Below are 17,219 nucleotides of genomic sequence, written 5' to 3'. Positions count from 1 at the left end.
CGAATAATGAGTTACTGAACCCGATATCTGACACACAATCGAAAACAGAAGAGCAATGAACAGCACGTACCATTTCTCTGACTCCATTGTTATGAGGAACCCTTTGTTGTCCACGGACTTGCAGCACTTTAAACGATATTCTTTACTTTCCAATAATATAAAAAATTCCTGTAACGGATTTGACCACAAATATTTTCACACAAATATTTTCCCGCTATGTTGTTCCCGCAGTAAAATGGCCACACGTCTTTTCGCATTGCAATTTCAGCACCACTGAGCTGTCTGGTCATATCCCGACTTCCACAGTGAATGCTGGTTACGTTCGTAGTTCCACCTTTTACTAATGGAACAGCGACACCGATAATATATAACATTATATCAGAGATTTTGAATGTTTCCCCGAATATTCTTTAATAAACTTCAATTTCAATATATATAATTTCAATAAATATATATATATATATATATATATATATATATATATATATATATATATATATATATATATATATATATATATATATATATATATATATATATATACAAAAAATAACAGGTGCATTTAGAAATACTATAATACTATTAATGAGCTTAGATAACAGTAAATCACTCCTAAACTTTTACATTGTGAAAGGAGTCTACTGTATGATGAATATAAAAAATCATGAACATAAATACAAATATCGACACTGAACACTCACCTGCAGAGTAGAAGCTGCTGAGTCACTACTGTCTGTCAGTCCTGTCCCTCTCGGTATGCTGGACACAATGTACCTGGAGCCCTTTGGCAGAGGCTGTCTAACCACCAGCTTTCCTTTCCTGGTCTCTGCTAGAAACAGACTGTACCAGTAGGCATCGTTGGAGACCAGAGTGGAGTCTGCGATGGTGGAGTTCCTCTCACTGATCACACTGTTCCTGGAGGGAGGAGCTGCTTTGCTGGGCTTGGGTTTCTGACACTTGATCACGATGGTGACCAATATGGTGATGAGCAGCAGAAACGACACCGAGCCCAGACCGATGACCAAATACAGGTTGATGTCTGAGAAGATGTCATATTCCAGAGGCTCCTCAGTCATGTCAGAGTAGGCTTTAACAGCAGTCTCCATTGTGGTCAGCTTGATGGTGACTGTAGCAGAGAGAGCAGGCTCTCCATTGTCCTTGGCAACAACAACAAGTCTCTGGTGGCGTGGATCTCTGTAACTGAACATCCTCATAGTCCGGATCTCTCCATTGTATTGGTCCAGACTGAACAAGGTGGCGTCAGTCACCTGTAGAAACTGGTAGGTGATCCGAGAGTTGTGCACAGAGTCAGTGTCTAAGGCTATCACCTTGGCAACCAGGGATCCTTTATCAGTGGATCTGGGGATCTTTTCCTCCACCACAGAGCCATGTGCACGCCACGGAGACACAATAACTGGAGCATTGTCATTCTGGTCCACAATAATGATGTGGACGGTCACATTACTGCTGAGAGGAGGAGAGCCAGAGTCTCTGGCCTCGATGTGGAACAGAAACTCCTTCTCAATCTCATAATCAAAGGTTTTGAGTGCGTAAAGATTACCGTTCTCTGGATTGATGGAGAACAACATGGACATGGAGGTGTTGGCTATCTCCTTCTCTATTATGAAATAAACTAGATTCTGGTTTTCATGGAGGTCAGGGTCAAAGGCAGTGAGTGAGCTGAGCAAGGCCCCAGGTGCGTTATTCTCCATGACACGTATAGTATAAAATGACTGGGGGAACTGTGGCGCGTTGTCATTAACATCGAGCAGATGGACAGTTATTGTTTCATTATCAGATAAAGGTGGCATCCCTGCGTCTGTTACAATTAGAGTAATGTCATATTCAGGTACTGTTTCGCGATCTAAAGGCTCGGACACAATGAGCTTGTAATGCATGGGTCGATCTGAAGATGTATTAATTGTAAAGGGCATGGGTCGATGTATAGTTAAGCTTACTTTTCCGTTATCCCCCGTGTCTCTATCACTTATATCTACAAGTGCAATAACACTTCCTACTGCTACGTTCTCCTCCACTGTGTTTTTAACAGACTGTATGATGATTTCCGGATAATTATCGTTCATGTCCTTCACATTAACGACCACTTTGCACTGACCAAGCAAGGGGTGCGTGCCTTTGTCTCTGGCCTCGATGTGCATCTCATAGAATTTCATATCTTCATAGTCTATAGTTCCTTTCACAGTTATCTCTCCAGTGTTATGATTCAGTGAAAATACCTCTTGTGTTTTCTCCGACGTGTAAAGGGTGAATGAGTACACAATCTCTGAATTCAAACCCTCGTCAAGGTCCGAGGCGTTTAGCTTCACCACTAAGGTCCCTATTGGGGTGTTTTCCGTCATGTTAACTGTATAAGTCTGCTTATCAAACCGTGGGGGATTATCGTTTGTGTCCTGTACTCTTACAATAATATTAGCAGTGCCAGAGCGCACCGGGACACCGCCATCCACTGCAGTCAGTATTAAATTATGAACAGCAGTCTGTTCTCTATCCAACGATTTGGTCAACACCAAGTCTACATACTGAGTTCCGTCGCTACCTGTCTGAATTTCGATTGTGAAGTGTTCGCTAACACTGAGTTTGTACGTTTTAATTGTATTTATACCAACATCTGGATCCACGCCGTTGGGCAGGGAGAACCTCTCGCCTGGCGTTGCAGATTCTGAAACGTCGAGCTCTACTCTGTCCCGTCGGAAATGTGGAGCGTTATCGTTTATGTCCGTTATTCCAAGCTCAATGTTGAAGATACGTAAGGGGCTTTCTATGATCACATCGAGCTTTAAAAAGCAGGACGCGGGTTTCGCCGGACAAAGATATTCCCTGTCTAATTTTTCTACGATGTACAGTTCGCCCGTCTTTTTGTTAAAATCTAGGTATTTTTTGTTGGAAAAAATATCAAGTTTTACCTCTCGTTGCGCCAAACCTCCTGGCTCAAGTCCCAGATCTGCAGCCAGATTAGCCACAACAGATCCCCTTTCCTTCTCCTCGGGTATGGAGTACCGTGTCACCGACAAAGCGGATGGCCATGTTGCACAGAAGACAAAGACGGCAATGCAAAATCTCATCCTTTCCTTTGCAGGAAAAAAATAAGCCAGATCCTAAAAGCCGTTTTATGTCTGTGATTCTTAAGATTTCACAGAGAAAAACAAAAATCCAGAAAAACAATAGACATGAATGAATTAAGGTTCTATGTGTAAATAATCATAAGCGCCCATTTAAGAAAGCAGTGTCCTTTGCCTTTACAAATGGGTGTGTCATGACTTCAGAGAAGAAGAGTAGTGTGGTAGTGTGCTCTAGTGGTCAACAGTGACACCGTGCGATACACGTTGAACATAGTGTATTGAATTCTTCAGCTCTGAAATCAGCTTTGCGGCTTCGCAAGGCACTGACGCATGAAAGGACATCCCCAAACACACACAGGCGCACGAGCAGCACTGTGTGCTTTATCCTGACAACATCTCTCATTCATCGGGCATGTCTTCAAAACACAGTTGTTTGTTTTGTAATAGTAAAGGATTAATTTCAAATATTGTCTGAGGTCTTTATAACAAGGGAATAAATCATGGAGGATAAAACAATCTACTATCCTTAAGTTGGCATGTCTTTATTTTATTTACATGCCACTAGATGTATATAACAGCTCCTACATTACTGAGGTATATGATTGTATAATAAAGACATAAACCTTTCTAGCTTTCTGTGCCTTTATACACAAGCCTGTTGGCGCTGTTACTACTTGACGCCAGCCTACTACAGTCTGCCCTAAGCTGGCAAATGACCTGTGCTAGTAGATGCTACTTTACAGTTTGTAGTTTGTGACTTTTATTTCCATTTACTTTTATATTAATTTTTAAAAGTTTAAAACATGTTTTGCTTTGCCTGTAATATGGAAACAGTCAAGAAATCCGCATGTAGTGGGGTCTCTACAAGATAGCAGCCAAATTGTAGTGAAGTTGAAGTAGGTATTGGACTAAAACAAACACATTGTATGCATTTAACTTTATAGTAGTTTAGGGGGGGGGGAAGCATTCAGTCTAAGGAGGCTCAAGTAACAGAAAGTTTTTTAGGGTAAACATCCACAATAAGTAACAGTTGAAGTGTAAGTGGAGTTAAGTGTTTACTAGATTTTACCACATATACTCCACAAGGCTACACATTTGAGAGGTACAGTAGGGTGAAGAACAATGATGAAGATGTGGGTGGGTGTGATGTAATCAGTGAGAAGACACTGTGATAAAACCTGGAGGTGAATTGTGTGAAGGAGACGTGCGTCCCCCCTTGATCTGACACCTAAATGACAGCCGACAGCAGCAGAGAGTAGTGCCAAAATCTGCCTGGTTGCAATCAGGAAAGAGTGATACTCTCAATCAAAGGATGTTTACAGTTGGCAGAGAAAGAGAGAAAGGTAGAGAGCATGTGCCAGAGTTTACTGCAGCTGCCTTAGCAGCTGCCTTATCTCTCACCGTGCAATTCGTCTCCTTTTAGATTACTGTTTTGTCAAAGTTCTTGACAAAAAGGGGAATTAAGGTCAGCTTTTTGCCTCCCACCACTGGCTGTGTATGTGAAATGTTTGCACACAGTTATCATGCACCGTTATGTTCCTGATTTCAGTCTGATTGTTGTACTCTGCAAGCCAGAGTACAAGCTGCGATCCACAGGCAGATCTCACTGATGAAAAAAAAAAATGTTACGCAATGTTCTAATTAGTGTGAGCTCTATGATAGTCAAGGATACACTCAGTACACTTAGTGCCTGGAAGTATTTCCGGGCTGCAATAAAATTATTATCTGCTCATTAAAGTACACTCATAACTGCTCTTGTGAGAAGCCCGTAGAAGGAAAAGTAGTTTTGTGCAATAGTTTTAAGGCAAAGGAGAATGGGATTGATAAATGTAATAAACAGCTCACTGGGGACTTCCACTGTATATGGATCATCATGTTCACAGAAGAGAGAGAGCTACACATCACCGGCCTGGGTATTGTGGTTTACCTTCTGTACTGCAACTAGATTACATCACAGTTTACAATAAGACACTTACTGACACCGTCACTTTATCAATGCTGGTCATTATGCCCTTTTGCTGCTAAAGTATTTATACCTATATTTATACCTACATTTCTATATCTATTCTCCCGACTGGTACTGGTATTTGTTTTTGTTTTTTTTAACTATTAATTTACTTACTATTTAAAATACTGTTTCTTCATTATTCTGTTTCTTTTCGCTCCGGGACCATGTGTATGTAATTTCGTTCCACCTCATGTAAACATGTGATGAATGACAATAAAGCTCCTTGAATCCTTGAATCCGTCAAGTTTCCCTTAAAGACCTAAGCTGACAGTTCATCATGATGAGGAGAACCCTGCGTTTAAAAGAGCCAAAAGGAGTGCCAGTGATCATCACAGCCTCTAACAATCTAACCTCAGTTATCTGATTATCTATTATTTCTGGTCCCACAAGTGGAGTAGGTGAGTCTGGCCTGTATCTATGGATACTTTAAGCAGGTTCACACCCAACTGTAATCTTCACTTTTTGTAGTTTTTTGTGTTAATTCAACATGTGTCATTTTCTAATCAATCACTGCTTAAAATGCCATTGCCTTTGTACATACACTGTAAGGATAGGCTAGAAAATGCCTCTAAAAATGTGAAACCTGACTTTTTCTAATAAATAGTCTTGGTCAAAATAATTTTAGATTTGTTGAAGATGAAACTAATTTGGAAACAGCACTGGTCACTAGAATGTGAATGTGTCTGAGTCACTACTTTATGTAAATTCATGGTTTGGAATGCTTTATTTAAAACATTTTATTATCTGAAACCACAACTTTACATTTAAAAAATCCATGCACACTTGATATAAAAAGTCAGATTTGATGGAAATGATTGTTACATTTATTTAATTATCTTAAAGATTGAAAATTAAGTTTAAAAATGTACACGGAGCCATCTTACTCATGAAATGGTGGCTCACTAATATATGTGGTAGTACTGGGAGTACTCCTTGACTGCCAAAGTTTTATTACATTTTATTACAATTTTTTAAGTTACTTTTTCATTATGCTTTGTGCCAAGAACGCACTATGCTTTGCAATATAGGTTCAGATGTTATCACGCATGAGACTATTAGTGAAGAATCTGATCTGCCCATATGACAACAACCCTAAGCAAACAGACAGAGTCATAAAGGGCTTCAGAGACACAAAAAATGGGGGCCCATGCAACAGACAGTATGACTCCCACTGAGATTCGACCAGTTTTTTTGTTTTTGCTTGTTTGTTTTGTTTGTACATTACACGGTGTCCTCATAATATCTTCTGTTATATTTTCTGTCCAACAAGTTTTGTTTGGAGGGGAACACTTCTCCCTGGGTTGGATAAGAGTTTTAAAAAAGTGGATCACTAAAATCATTTTTACTCAATGATGCCCTCTACCGGGGAACTATTCTGTGGAAAAACTGGTCAGTATACTTACTGTGAAAACGTTGTGATCATAAATTAATCAAATTTAAACATCTATAATATATAAATAACTTAACTTACAGTTTACTAAGTAGTTTTCGGAGGCACTTGTCCTTTTTTTGTCCTTTACTTGAGTATTTAAACTACATTTCATCTATGTTTCTTTGTGTAATTGTGTGTTTTTTACTCAACTACTTTGTTTATGTATTTATATTTTGGGGGAAATTGTAGTAGTTAGTTTGCAGAGTAAGATGTGGTTAACTAAAAAAAACGAACAAACAGAGATTAATGTAATCAACAGTATTTAAAGCTTTTCACCACAGCAAGCTGCAACATTCAATTGCTTCATTTAAGTAGTGCATTTTTTTTTTACATTAATGAATGCAAGGTTGTTGTAACAGTGTTGTAACAGCGTTTTCATCTTATGTTATGTTGTTGCATTATTGGTATTTTTTTGGTTAAACCTACCACTGACATTAGAGGGGGGAGGGGTATGTAATTTATTTGTTTTTTACGAGCATAATTTACACCTCATGAGTTTGTTTTCTTATCACTACTTAAAAATTAAAAACAAAACATTTTAAGAGGTCATGATTTATGTATGTGAGAGGCTGCTGTGAAAGCATTAAATCCAGCCTGCTGCACCGTGCTCTAAGCGCCCTCTGGTGGACAACAGGAAACGTTGCAGTTGGATTTAGAGGCACAAATGGACAAAGCCGTTTCAGCACTATGACAATGGACAGCTCCCAGTGCGACCGACAGTAATGGTTACATGATGTGGAAATGAAGCGTGTCTGTCTGCGTTACAAGTCCTGCTATGCTGTAAGAGAAGAAACGTTGAGATTTTATATTTTATCATTTCACTACAATTTCACCAGTTGCTGACTTTAAAGGAAGCTGATATGTATGTGACCTATTTCATATACATGAATTTGGCGTTTCTGAACGTGTTTAAAACAGAAAAGAAAAAAACAATGTCCAACTTCCACTTTATTTCAAGGATCAAAACCTGAAAATGAGCCAAGCCGATCTAAAAATGGCTGCCCCTTCCACTGTCCCTGTGGATCACCTTACTACAGAGAAGGTTACTCTGCTCCCCTCCATGCTCTCTATGGACACCCGTTTCCTTATTAACGACATTATTTTCAATCTGAGCCATAGGACAACCTAATTACCCTGCTTATTTCTGGCCAGTGGCCAGCTCCCATCTGTTGATGCTGTGAACTAATTCCCAGAGAAGAAAGAAATAAAAGGGCATACATAGAGAGAGAAGCCACAGGCCCCTTTGCACAGATTCAGGTGTGGCATTTGGAGTTAAGAGCCCCCCACCCCCATCCTTTCCCTTTCCTCCCTTGTATTCCTGTTCATGGTCTTAATTAAAGTGATATTTCGAGAGAGGAGGTTCTGTTTGTTCAGTTAATGAACCCCACTATTCTCTGCGGGCAAATGGAAATGCAAGCACTCCAATTAGCATATGTTAGCATTTTACTATGTTTATTCCTCACCGTGGAAAACAGCTTACCAAGGCGAAAAGCTTTTCACCCTTGTACGAGTAGCTCTGGAACTTTTTCACCTCAAAATAATTAACTCAGGCTAATTAAACATAGATCTGGAAAACTTACATCTAAATCATTTATACGTGCACATCGACTGAATCTGCGTTTTGGTGCAGGGATTATGTTTTATGAATTACAGCAGGTCACAAATGCTTGCTTGAAAGAAAAGAGGAAGGCCATATGAAAAAAATACTTTATTTTCATAAATGTATACAGTACATGTGTAAAGGAAGGAACCCTCCCCTGTCATTACAGTAGTCTGCTTCATGGTGCAGCTTGCATATACATACTCACTGTTTGTCATATTCACACAAGCTCTGTTAGCAACCAAAGATACAAAAAGGAAAAGCACGTCTTCTTTTTCATGTAACCAAAAAATATAAATTCATAAGGATGTGCAAAATTATTGTCCACGAATGCTTTTTCGAAAACTATTTTGGATGTAACTGCTGCTCCAGTTTGATTGTCTAAATAATAATAATGATAATTCTAATAATAAAAACAGACACATATGCTGACAATGTTGCAGTGGCATGTTAAATAAATAGCCATCAGACCTTCATTATCCTTCTTCAAAACAGATTGTCCATTCATTATTCCTCTTTTCCTTTCTATTTTCATACCACTTATAAATCACATGTTCATTAATTGATGTACTGGGTGGGCTCTACCTCTGTTTTCATATAAGGATATCCATCTTTTTAATCATCCACTAGGGCAGTTATTGGAAAGTCAGTCATTGTACAGGTCATTATTTATGATCGCAGTCTCTCCCTGGGGCGACATCTGGAGACGGCGCTTCTTTCCAAAAGTAGAAAATGAATTGTGGACATCTAGGTCGCTTCGCTGTGCGGCAGGCCTCAGGGTGCAAAAGCCTGATGGCGTCCCAGGGATGTACACATTGTGGTGGTAATCGGGTGGTGGGTGTGGGTGTGGGTGCGGGTGGGAGGGGATTGAAGGCTGCTGCTGCTGGGGAGGAGGTGTACACCGAGGAGTCCAGGGGCGAGAGGGGATCCCACTGGGTGAAGGAGACATTTTATAATCTATAACATGAGGAGAAAGGAGAGAAGAAACAACTGCTTATTATTCAATACTGACTCGTGTCTTTACAGCTTGCTGTAAGGACTGTTAACGATTAAATGCAGTAAAAGGAGCAGTGATCTGTTTAGTGGTCAGTTTAGTGAGGATGGGGTAGGCCGTCAGCTACAAGCGAGTTAAGGGAATAACAAAAAAAGTCAAAAAATTAAAGAACGAGGATGCGCAGCATGTGTAATATTAAAGTAGTGCAGATGAAATACTCCATATGCATACATAAGCAGAAATGCATTTAGCCTCTCTCACCTTTCGTGCCTCTCATGTGAGTACCCCAGGTCCAGTATTGTCCAGGTGCCATTGAGGTGACATAGTTTTCTGGGTCTGCATGCATGGCTTTTCGCATGAGGGTGCCATCCATGTTTATGGAATTGTAACTACAAATGAAATAAGTCTGTGTAACAACACCGTTGACTCATATTTATGAAAAGGCAAATCATATTGACATGAGCATTTTTTATGCAGACTGTATGCTTTAGAGTTTTATTGAGCACATGTGTGTGTGTTTGTGTGTGTTTGGGGGGGGGGGGGGGGGGGGCAAGTCATAATGCTGAACTATTCAGAACTATACCTTTTAATAGAGGAGTTTTGGTTCTTCGTGAGAGTCCAGTCTGTGTTTGGCTGCTTTAGCTGCAGAGGGAAGATATTGTCAGAGTTAATGGAAGGGTATTCATGTTAACGATCACTTCCGTGTGGCTCTATTTTTAATTTCATCTAAACGATGTCTATTATGATAGAGGTCACTGATAGCTGACAGGAGTAGACTTTCTTGGGATCCCTCCTGAATTGAAGACACGATCCTTTTCAGATGGATCGTGGCTGCCGCCCCGTGGATGTTTGGCAGAACATGCTCATTTCAAGAGTGGAGGTGGTGATGCCTCCAGCTACGATTCGCCTGTCACTTAGTTTTGCTTTTATCCTCCGTGGCGCAGCGGGAAGGGTGAAAGAGAGCACCCGAGTGATATTTATTCCAGTTTGATTCTCATAGTATGGATTCCACGCTGCATTAATTCACCTAAAGTTGTTAACGAGAAGAATGCGACGTAAGCTATTATTAGAATCGGTATTCAAAATACTGTCTTCAGCCAGCTATGCACAAAACCAATTAGAACCCCACCGGGATGAAACGAAACATGATTTTAATCTTCAAAGGGAACCGTGCCAGGGAGGAAATTAAGAAAATTACACACGTCATTGTTTTGTGGATTTTATGCATCATTTTACATTAATATTTGCCTGACACTCCTCGAGCAAGGTTTTTAATTAAAAGTCTCGCAGAGAGCCTTGAAAAGTTTGCGGCCCTCGCAGCTGTAAATGGAGTAACCCAGCACGTCTCGCCACGCATTCACATCGTGGCACACATCACATTCGCCTACCTTTCCTGTGTGTCGTGCGCGCTTAGATGTGTGTTTAATCTCCCTTTTCACCTTCAATTCGTCAACTTAAGCGCGGTTATGCACTTGCTTCGAGTATTTGTGATTCGTTGTGATTTGTCTTTGACGCGCCAGAGACAACCTCACTGTGACTCACGTGAGCACGCCGAGGGGCACTACCGGGTGATTTGGTGGAGCCAATTAATAAAAAGAAGGACACTTTCTCCTGAAGGAGTTTAGCTACAGGCGGCACATTCACCGTGACCTCGAATTCCCTCTTGTGGCCAGAGGTGTATGTGTCAGTGACCGGGCTGACATTTCTCAGTCAGCCTGGTGGAGTCTGGTATCAAGGCCCTGACTCTTTGTCCCCTCCACGCTATTAGCGCGGAGGGGACAAAGAGTCAGGGCCGATTCATACCGGAATCGGCATTACGCATATTTGTGGTCTGCTGCTCCGTCTATTAAGATAATAATTAAAAAATAAATGTAATTTAAAAAAAAAAAAAAAAAAAACACGGGCGTAGACACCCTTCCTCTGTAAACTACCCCCTTCCTCGTCTCCTTTCTCCCCTCTCCTCCCTTCCCTTTCACCCCCTCCTCTTCCCCACCCTTGCTCGACAAATATGAAGCCACATCTCTCTTTCTCTCCTCGCATTCAGAGGACAGTGCTGGGGCCGATCTACAGGCTGTCCACGTCTCAGTCCAGCCATGTCCTTTCGCCCCCTCCTTCTCCTTGCCCCCTCCCCTCGCGATGTCCTCCCCTGTCTCCCCAAAACCGACCATTTGCCATTTTTCATCAATAATGGACAGCCACCCCCCTCTTGCGAATACGCCACATTGTGTCTGGTATAATGGTTCGGTCGTCCTTGTGCCCTTGAGGCATAGTTAGTGAGGTTATCTGTCCTGTATTGTTAGTTTGAAAACAAGAAGGCGTGTTCACAAACCCGAGTGCCCGTGACATGGATTACCTGAACCCAAGGCTGACCATTTCAAACAGCTGCCATTCACCTTCATGTTTGTAACCTTGACTTTTTGTTCAGGTAGATACGCTGGAAGCAGGTGTGTGCAGGCGCCACGTCACTGCATGAAAACTGTGTGGCAATAACACTGGATGATGTAGACATTGTTCTCGCAGGTCACAATCTCTATAATTAGTTCTCGAATTATTATTAAATGCTTGAATTGATACCAAGACTGAACAGAGGAGACTGCCTGAACTACATTTCATCTTCCTCTCGCGCAGTAATTGACATCTCACTTCGTTCTCAGACACGGTTTTTTGCACAGCATATGCTCCTCGCAAGATGGGGCTTTACACTTTCATTAACATGTCAATTAAAATGTAATCTCACGTCGTCTCATTTCATTTCCCGGGTGCAAAACATTAACATGGGCAGCACAATTAGAATTCATTATTGCCACAATTATATTAAAACGCTGTGGAGACGGCATGCTGTGCGAAAACACTAACGAGGGAGTGATAGAAGAAAAGAGTGACTTTACTGAAGGGTTTCCTCAAGTTGAGTACAAGCCTGTATGGCATGCGCGATTTGACCTTCATGGGAGAATGTCACAGTCTAGATTCACATCTGATGGAAACTGAGTTGATAGTTGTTATTGTGTCAGTGTGTGGAATGGGGCGGAATTAAACGAGCAGCTCGCTCTCCTTTGTTTTATACTATATGCTGATTTCACTCTACCTCACTGGGAGTAGTTGCTCCGTTGTTCACAGATGCGCTCCGGCTTTGCGCGTTCCACGAGTTTTCTGCGCTCTTTGCCTCGTTGTTCCTCGGTGTGCTGCTCGGGCTGCACGGCTTCAGAAACATAAAGTCACTTTTGGCTGATTCGGGGGTTAGACACACTTTATAACAATATGATTGAGAGAGACTGCTATTTCCATTCACCTCCATGCAGTTCGTGGGCACTTTGGCGGCGGATGAAATCTGCAGGTTGAGGTTGGATTTTTTGAACATCTCCGGGGGCGGCTCTGGCTGAAACCCCCCGCAGCAGCAGCAGGATAGGGGGGGCAGATTGTACCCGCTCAGAGTCTCGCTATCCTTGTAGCACTTTACTGCAGCCAGCACGATGATAGCCACCAGGAATATTAAGGATATAGTGCTCAGCGACACGATCAAGTAGAGAGCGAGGTTTGAAGGGGGCTGCGGGCTGAGTGTGAGGTCCCCGAAATCTGACAGGGTCTCGGGCACGCTGTCTACCACTGTGAGGACAATGGAGACAGTGGCAGAAAGCGGTGGCTGCCCGTTGTCTTTGACTAATATTACCAGTCTCTGTCTTGTTGCGTCTTTTTCTACTATTCGACGAATAGTCCTGATTTCTCCCGTGTACAGAGCTACGCTGAACAGCCCCGGGTCTGTAGCCTGTAACACCTGATAGGACAAGCGGGAGTTCTGCCCCGCGTCTGCGTCTATCGCTGTTATTTTGGTAACCAGATAGCCAGCGTCTACTGCCCGCGGAACCACCTCTGTGGCCACAGTGCCGTTTTTCGGCAGTGGAGATACGATAACAGGTGCGTTGTCGTTCTGGTCCAAGACAAAGACGTTAACTGTGACATTACTCGCGAGAGGGGGGAAGCCTGCGTCCTGTGCCTGTACCAGAATCTGAAAGTTTCTTAATTGTTCGTAATCAAAGGAGCGCAGTGCGTAGATGTTGCCGTTGTCAGAGTTGATTGAGACATAAGTGGACACGGGCATGCCCTGAATCTGACCCTCCAGAATAGAATAAGACAGATAGGCGTTCTGGTTAGAATCGGGGTCGAATGCAGTTACAGAGCAAATGGAAGCGCCCGGGGCATTATTCTCGGTCACATAAACTGTGTATGAAGGTTGGGAGAACCGCGGGGGGTTGTCGTTAATGTCAGACACTTGAACGAGAATGGTTTTTCTGGTAGAGAGCGAAGGAGAGCCCAGGTCTCGTGCTGTGAGGGTGATGTTGTATTCGGACACGGTTTCTCTGTCCAGAAACTCGCTTGTCACTAGAGTGTAATAGTTTTTAAAAGATGAGTGGAGCTGAAAGGGAACGTTGTTTGGGATTTGGCAGTCAACGTTTCCGTTCTCTCCAGAGTCCCGGTCCATAACACTGATAACCGCTATCACCGTACCTGCTGGCGCATCTTCCTGAACGGGAGTGGACACTGATGTAAGGATAACTTCGGGAGCGTTGTCATTTACATCCAGGATGTCCACCAGCACTTTGCCGTGTACGGCCACGGCCGAGGGTCCCCTGTCTTTCGCTTGCACATACAACTCATACACACTTGCTTTCTCGTAGTCCACAATACCCTTCACTCGGATTTCACCCATGTACGGGTCCACGCTGAACAGTTCGCGCACCTTGAGTGGTGCGTGTCCGCTGAACGCATAAGTAACCTCCCCGTTCGAGCCCTCATCCAGGTCTGTGGCGTTCAGTTTCAGCACCAGCGTCCCTCTCGGTGCGTTCTCCACCAGGCTCGCGCGGTAAACTGCGCGGTCAAAAACGGGCACGTTATCGTTGGCATCCAAAACTGTAATAGTTATCAGCGCTGTCCCGGAGCGTTCCGGTGAGCCCCCGTCATAAGCAGTCAGAACCATTTCGTGCTTTTTCTGCTGTTCCCGGTCCAGTGGGGTGTCCAGCACGAGCTCAGCAAACTTGCTCCCATCATTGCGCGTCTGGATGTTCAGTGCGAAGTGCTCGTTTGCGCTCAGCAGGTATGAGCGCAGAGAGTTGGTGCCAACGTCCTGGTCCTGGGCGCTCTCCAACGGGAAACGAGAGCCGGGCGCAGCGGACTCTGTGATGTCAAGATTAAACTCGCTCCACGGGAAACTGGGGGAGTTGTCATTCACGTCTAAAATCTCCACTTCAACTCTGTATAGTTCTAACGGGTTTTCTATGACCACTTGTAAGTGCAAAAAACAGTTTGGGCTTCGTTCACAAAGCTCTTCTCTGTCTATCTTTTCGTTGACGAAGAGAATCCCGTTCTCCAAGTTCACTTCTAAGTACTGTTTCTTTGCGCCAGAAACGATACGAAACCGACGGGCTGACAGCTTTGCCACATCCAAACCTAGGTCTTCGGCGATGTTGCCCACAAAAGCTCCATGCTCCAGCTCTTCTGGGATGGAGTAGCGAATTTGCGCGAGAACCAAGTCCACGACACACGCGCACAGAAGCAGACATATAACCAGGCCAGTCACCGGCACCCAGCTGCCTCTGGAGAGAATGTGATCCATTTCAGCCCCGTGCGTAAAGCACCTCACACGGACATCTTTCGCCTCATAAAGACATTCAGCTGTACATAATAGAGAAAAGGAGCCGGTCCTAAGATTGAAGTTAGTCACATTTATTTGTATGGGTAACTTTGCCGAATACTTAGAATGAGAAAGCGGGAGTAGAGTGAAAGCACCTCTCTCGGTGCTGTGCTCCACGCGCAACACCGGTATGAACGGGGGAGGCTCGCGCTTTGATTTTACAGTGTATTAGGCACTTGGAGGAGCCGGTGGGGAGGTGCGTGTGTATGTGTGTGTGTGACAGAGAGAGAGAGGGAGAGAGAGATGGAAAGAGAGATGGAGGGGGTGGACGTGGCTTCTCTCAGCTCCGTATTGGAGGACGCTGACGCGAAATACGACTCTAATTACTGTAGACGTTTAACCCGTTCACATCCGCGTGTCTGTTCGCCTGACCCATTAAAGTGAGGACAGGGCGTAAGTTTGATACCAGACGTCAGAGCCAGATTTGGATTAGGAGTCAAAGTGTGTCACGGGTGTCCTTTCCTAGGCTGGGTTTACTAGATGAGGATGAGTAAGGATTTGTCTTGGTGTTCCCAGTGCCTTACTGCGCCAGGACCGTGGTGATAGCCAACATCGTGTTATTGTTTTATTGCAATCCCCATTGCACCTTCAGAAAAATAATAAACTATTCTTCTGAGGTCCCATGACTACGTGTTGAAATACAGTAAACAAAACACACAAGCTTAAGCACTCACTCGCTCTGCTTCAAATGGCCCAGTGGCCACTAACAGTAGGCTCCTGGGACTTCATAATGCTTTTTAATTAGAGCCCTTTGAAGATGAATACAAACACTATAAAACAGTCCCATTCATTAATCATCACATGCGAAATTGGGTTTTACAAAAAGAATCTTTGATAGGTCAGAGTATTAATTTTTAATCAGTGTTTAAATGAGTGTGAGCTACAGGTTCTGGAACTTAAAACGATTACTTTGAGAATCATAAACGGACAAAAGACCCATACAAATACGCATTACACGCCTCTAATTCACTTAAGTGGGTCTGTACATGTATCAACATAATCAACGTAAAAGCAGTGTCATAAAGCCTCAATCATACTTGTCTCTAATCAGGTATTATACTGTGGTTGGGATTAGATAAATATCTCATAGATGATTTGTTTACAGACTGGCATAAACAGAAAAGGCTGTATCAGAGTGCCATTATAGTTTTGAGATAAAGAGAACAACTCTTTAGAGCACCGCGCATGTTTGTTCACATCTAATCGCTTTCCTGTATATCCTGGTCAGTTAGACAAGCAGTGAGCGGCAGGGAGCAGTTAAAAACACAGTTAGAGTGCGACCAAAGGCTGCCTTTGTGAATTCAGGTTCTTCTCCAGACAGACACGACTAGCATCCTAATGCCAAAAAAAAATGGTGGAAATCTGAAAGTCTCTTCATGGGACTGACGACACAGCCTTGGCCCCCGGGCAGCGTTGGGCTTGTTAGCAACTAAAAAGGAAAAGAAGCGAGAAGGAGATGAGAGAGAAAGAACAAGAAACAAACATTTCTGCTTCTTAGGGGCAGCATTTCCTTTTACACTAGACGCTGCATTTTTCTATAAATTGCTCCCAACAACCTGAGGACTAAAACCTCTGTGGAAAATCGTGTTGATGGTTGGTCCTCTTTGAGGGTGATCAGGGAAACAAAGTCTAATGTTGCTGCGATCTTTTCACTTTCAAAACAAATCAAACAGGGCCAAAGGGAATACTTCCACTTGAAGACAGTGGTTGTTCTGACATTTCTCTCTTAAGCAACTGAGAGAATAACGCTCCCTCTTCATATTCAGCTGGGTTTTTAAAGGAGAGGTAAGAAAGGTCACTACTTGTTTTTGAATAAAACCGCAATGCTATCAAACCATAAATCCTCATCCCGGAGGAAGATATCTCAGGGGAAAAAAAGCATTACTTTTACTTCCCCTGGGAACTAAAGTTGCTGCACTTCTATCTGTCCAATAAGCAGCACTGGCATGCATTTCCCTCCCCTTTTCAGGAAAAACTAAAATCCCCAGGTTTAAATAAGCAGAAAATACAATCTGCTTGTAGACTTAACCTCAAGCAGATGGTTAAGCTTCTCCAGAAATGATTACATTTCTGGAAAAAGAAAAAAAAATCACCACCACCACCAGTTCCATTGCTTTTCCCTTCTTTTTAATTAACGGAGTGAAGGATTAGTGTGCAGCTATCCGGGATCAACCGTTCTCCGACGGAAGAATACAAATGTTTTGTGATAAATAATCCCAGAGCCCTCGGGCCGGCGGTCCCTCGGTGCCTGTAACATTAACATGCATTACACGCAGCATTAAGCCGGACTCATCCGCCCCTATCGCCTCGCTCACCCAATTGTCCGACAGAAAGACTACTTTCTCTGAACTACCGCTCAGAAGCCATCTGACCGTGACCCGTCCCACCCCCCCTCCCCCACAGAATGAAAAAGTACTGG

The 17,219-nt window shown here is 43.0% G+C and overlaps 1 protein-coding gene and 1 pseudogene across 2 annotated transcripts; both read right to left on the bottom strand.

Annotated features, from left to right (window-relative positions):
* Nucleotides 1–573: 573 nt before the first annotated feature.
* Nucleotides 574–3,238, bottom strand: LOC146524613 (protocadherin alpha-C2 pseudogene; annotated as a pseudogene).
* LOC146524612 (protocadherin-10) lies at nucleotides 3,159–15,132 on the bottom strand. 2 transcript variants are annotated; one of them, XM_085182689.1, is made up of 5 exons: nucleotides 12,404–15,132; nucleotides 12,200–12,313; nucleotides 9,698–9,756; nucleotides 9,376–9,503; nucleotides 3,159–9,077 (listed from the first exon to the last, which is right to left on the bottom strand). In XM_085182689.1, the coding sequence occupies exons 1-5, from the start codon at nucleotides 14,720–14,722 to the stop codon at nucleotides 8,767–8,769; spliced, it is 2,931 nt and encodes a 976-aa protein (XP_085038815.1). In that variant the 5' UTR covers nucleotides 14,723–15,132; the 3' UTR covers nucleotides 3,159–8,766. The 2 variants fall into 2 exon arrangements, with proteins under 2 accessions (XP_085038815.1, XP_085038806.1); XM_085182680.1 differs by having other exon boundaries at nucleotides 12,200–15,132.
* Nucleotides 15,133–17,219: the final 2,087 nt, after the last annotated feature.

This window comes from Neolamprologus multifasciatus, chromosome 2 (genome assembly GCF_963576455.1).
Source record: "Neolamprologus multifasciatus chromosome 2, fNeoMul1.2, whole genome shotgun sequence".
Lineage (NCBI taxonomy): Eukaryota > Metazoa > Chordata > Actinopteri > Cichliformes > Cichlidae > Neolamprologus > Neolamprologus multifasciatus.
The sequence above is the reverse complement of the archived record's forward strand: the minus strand, read 5'-3'. Positions and strand labels throughout refer to the sequence as shown.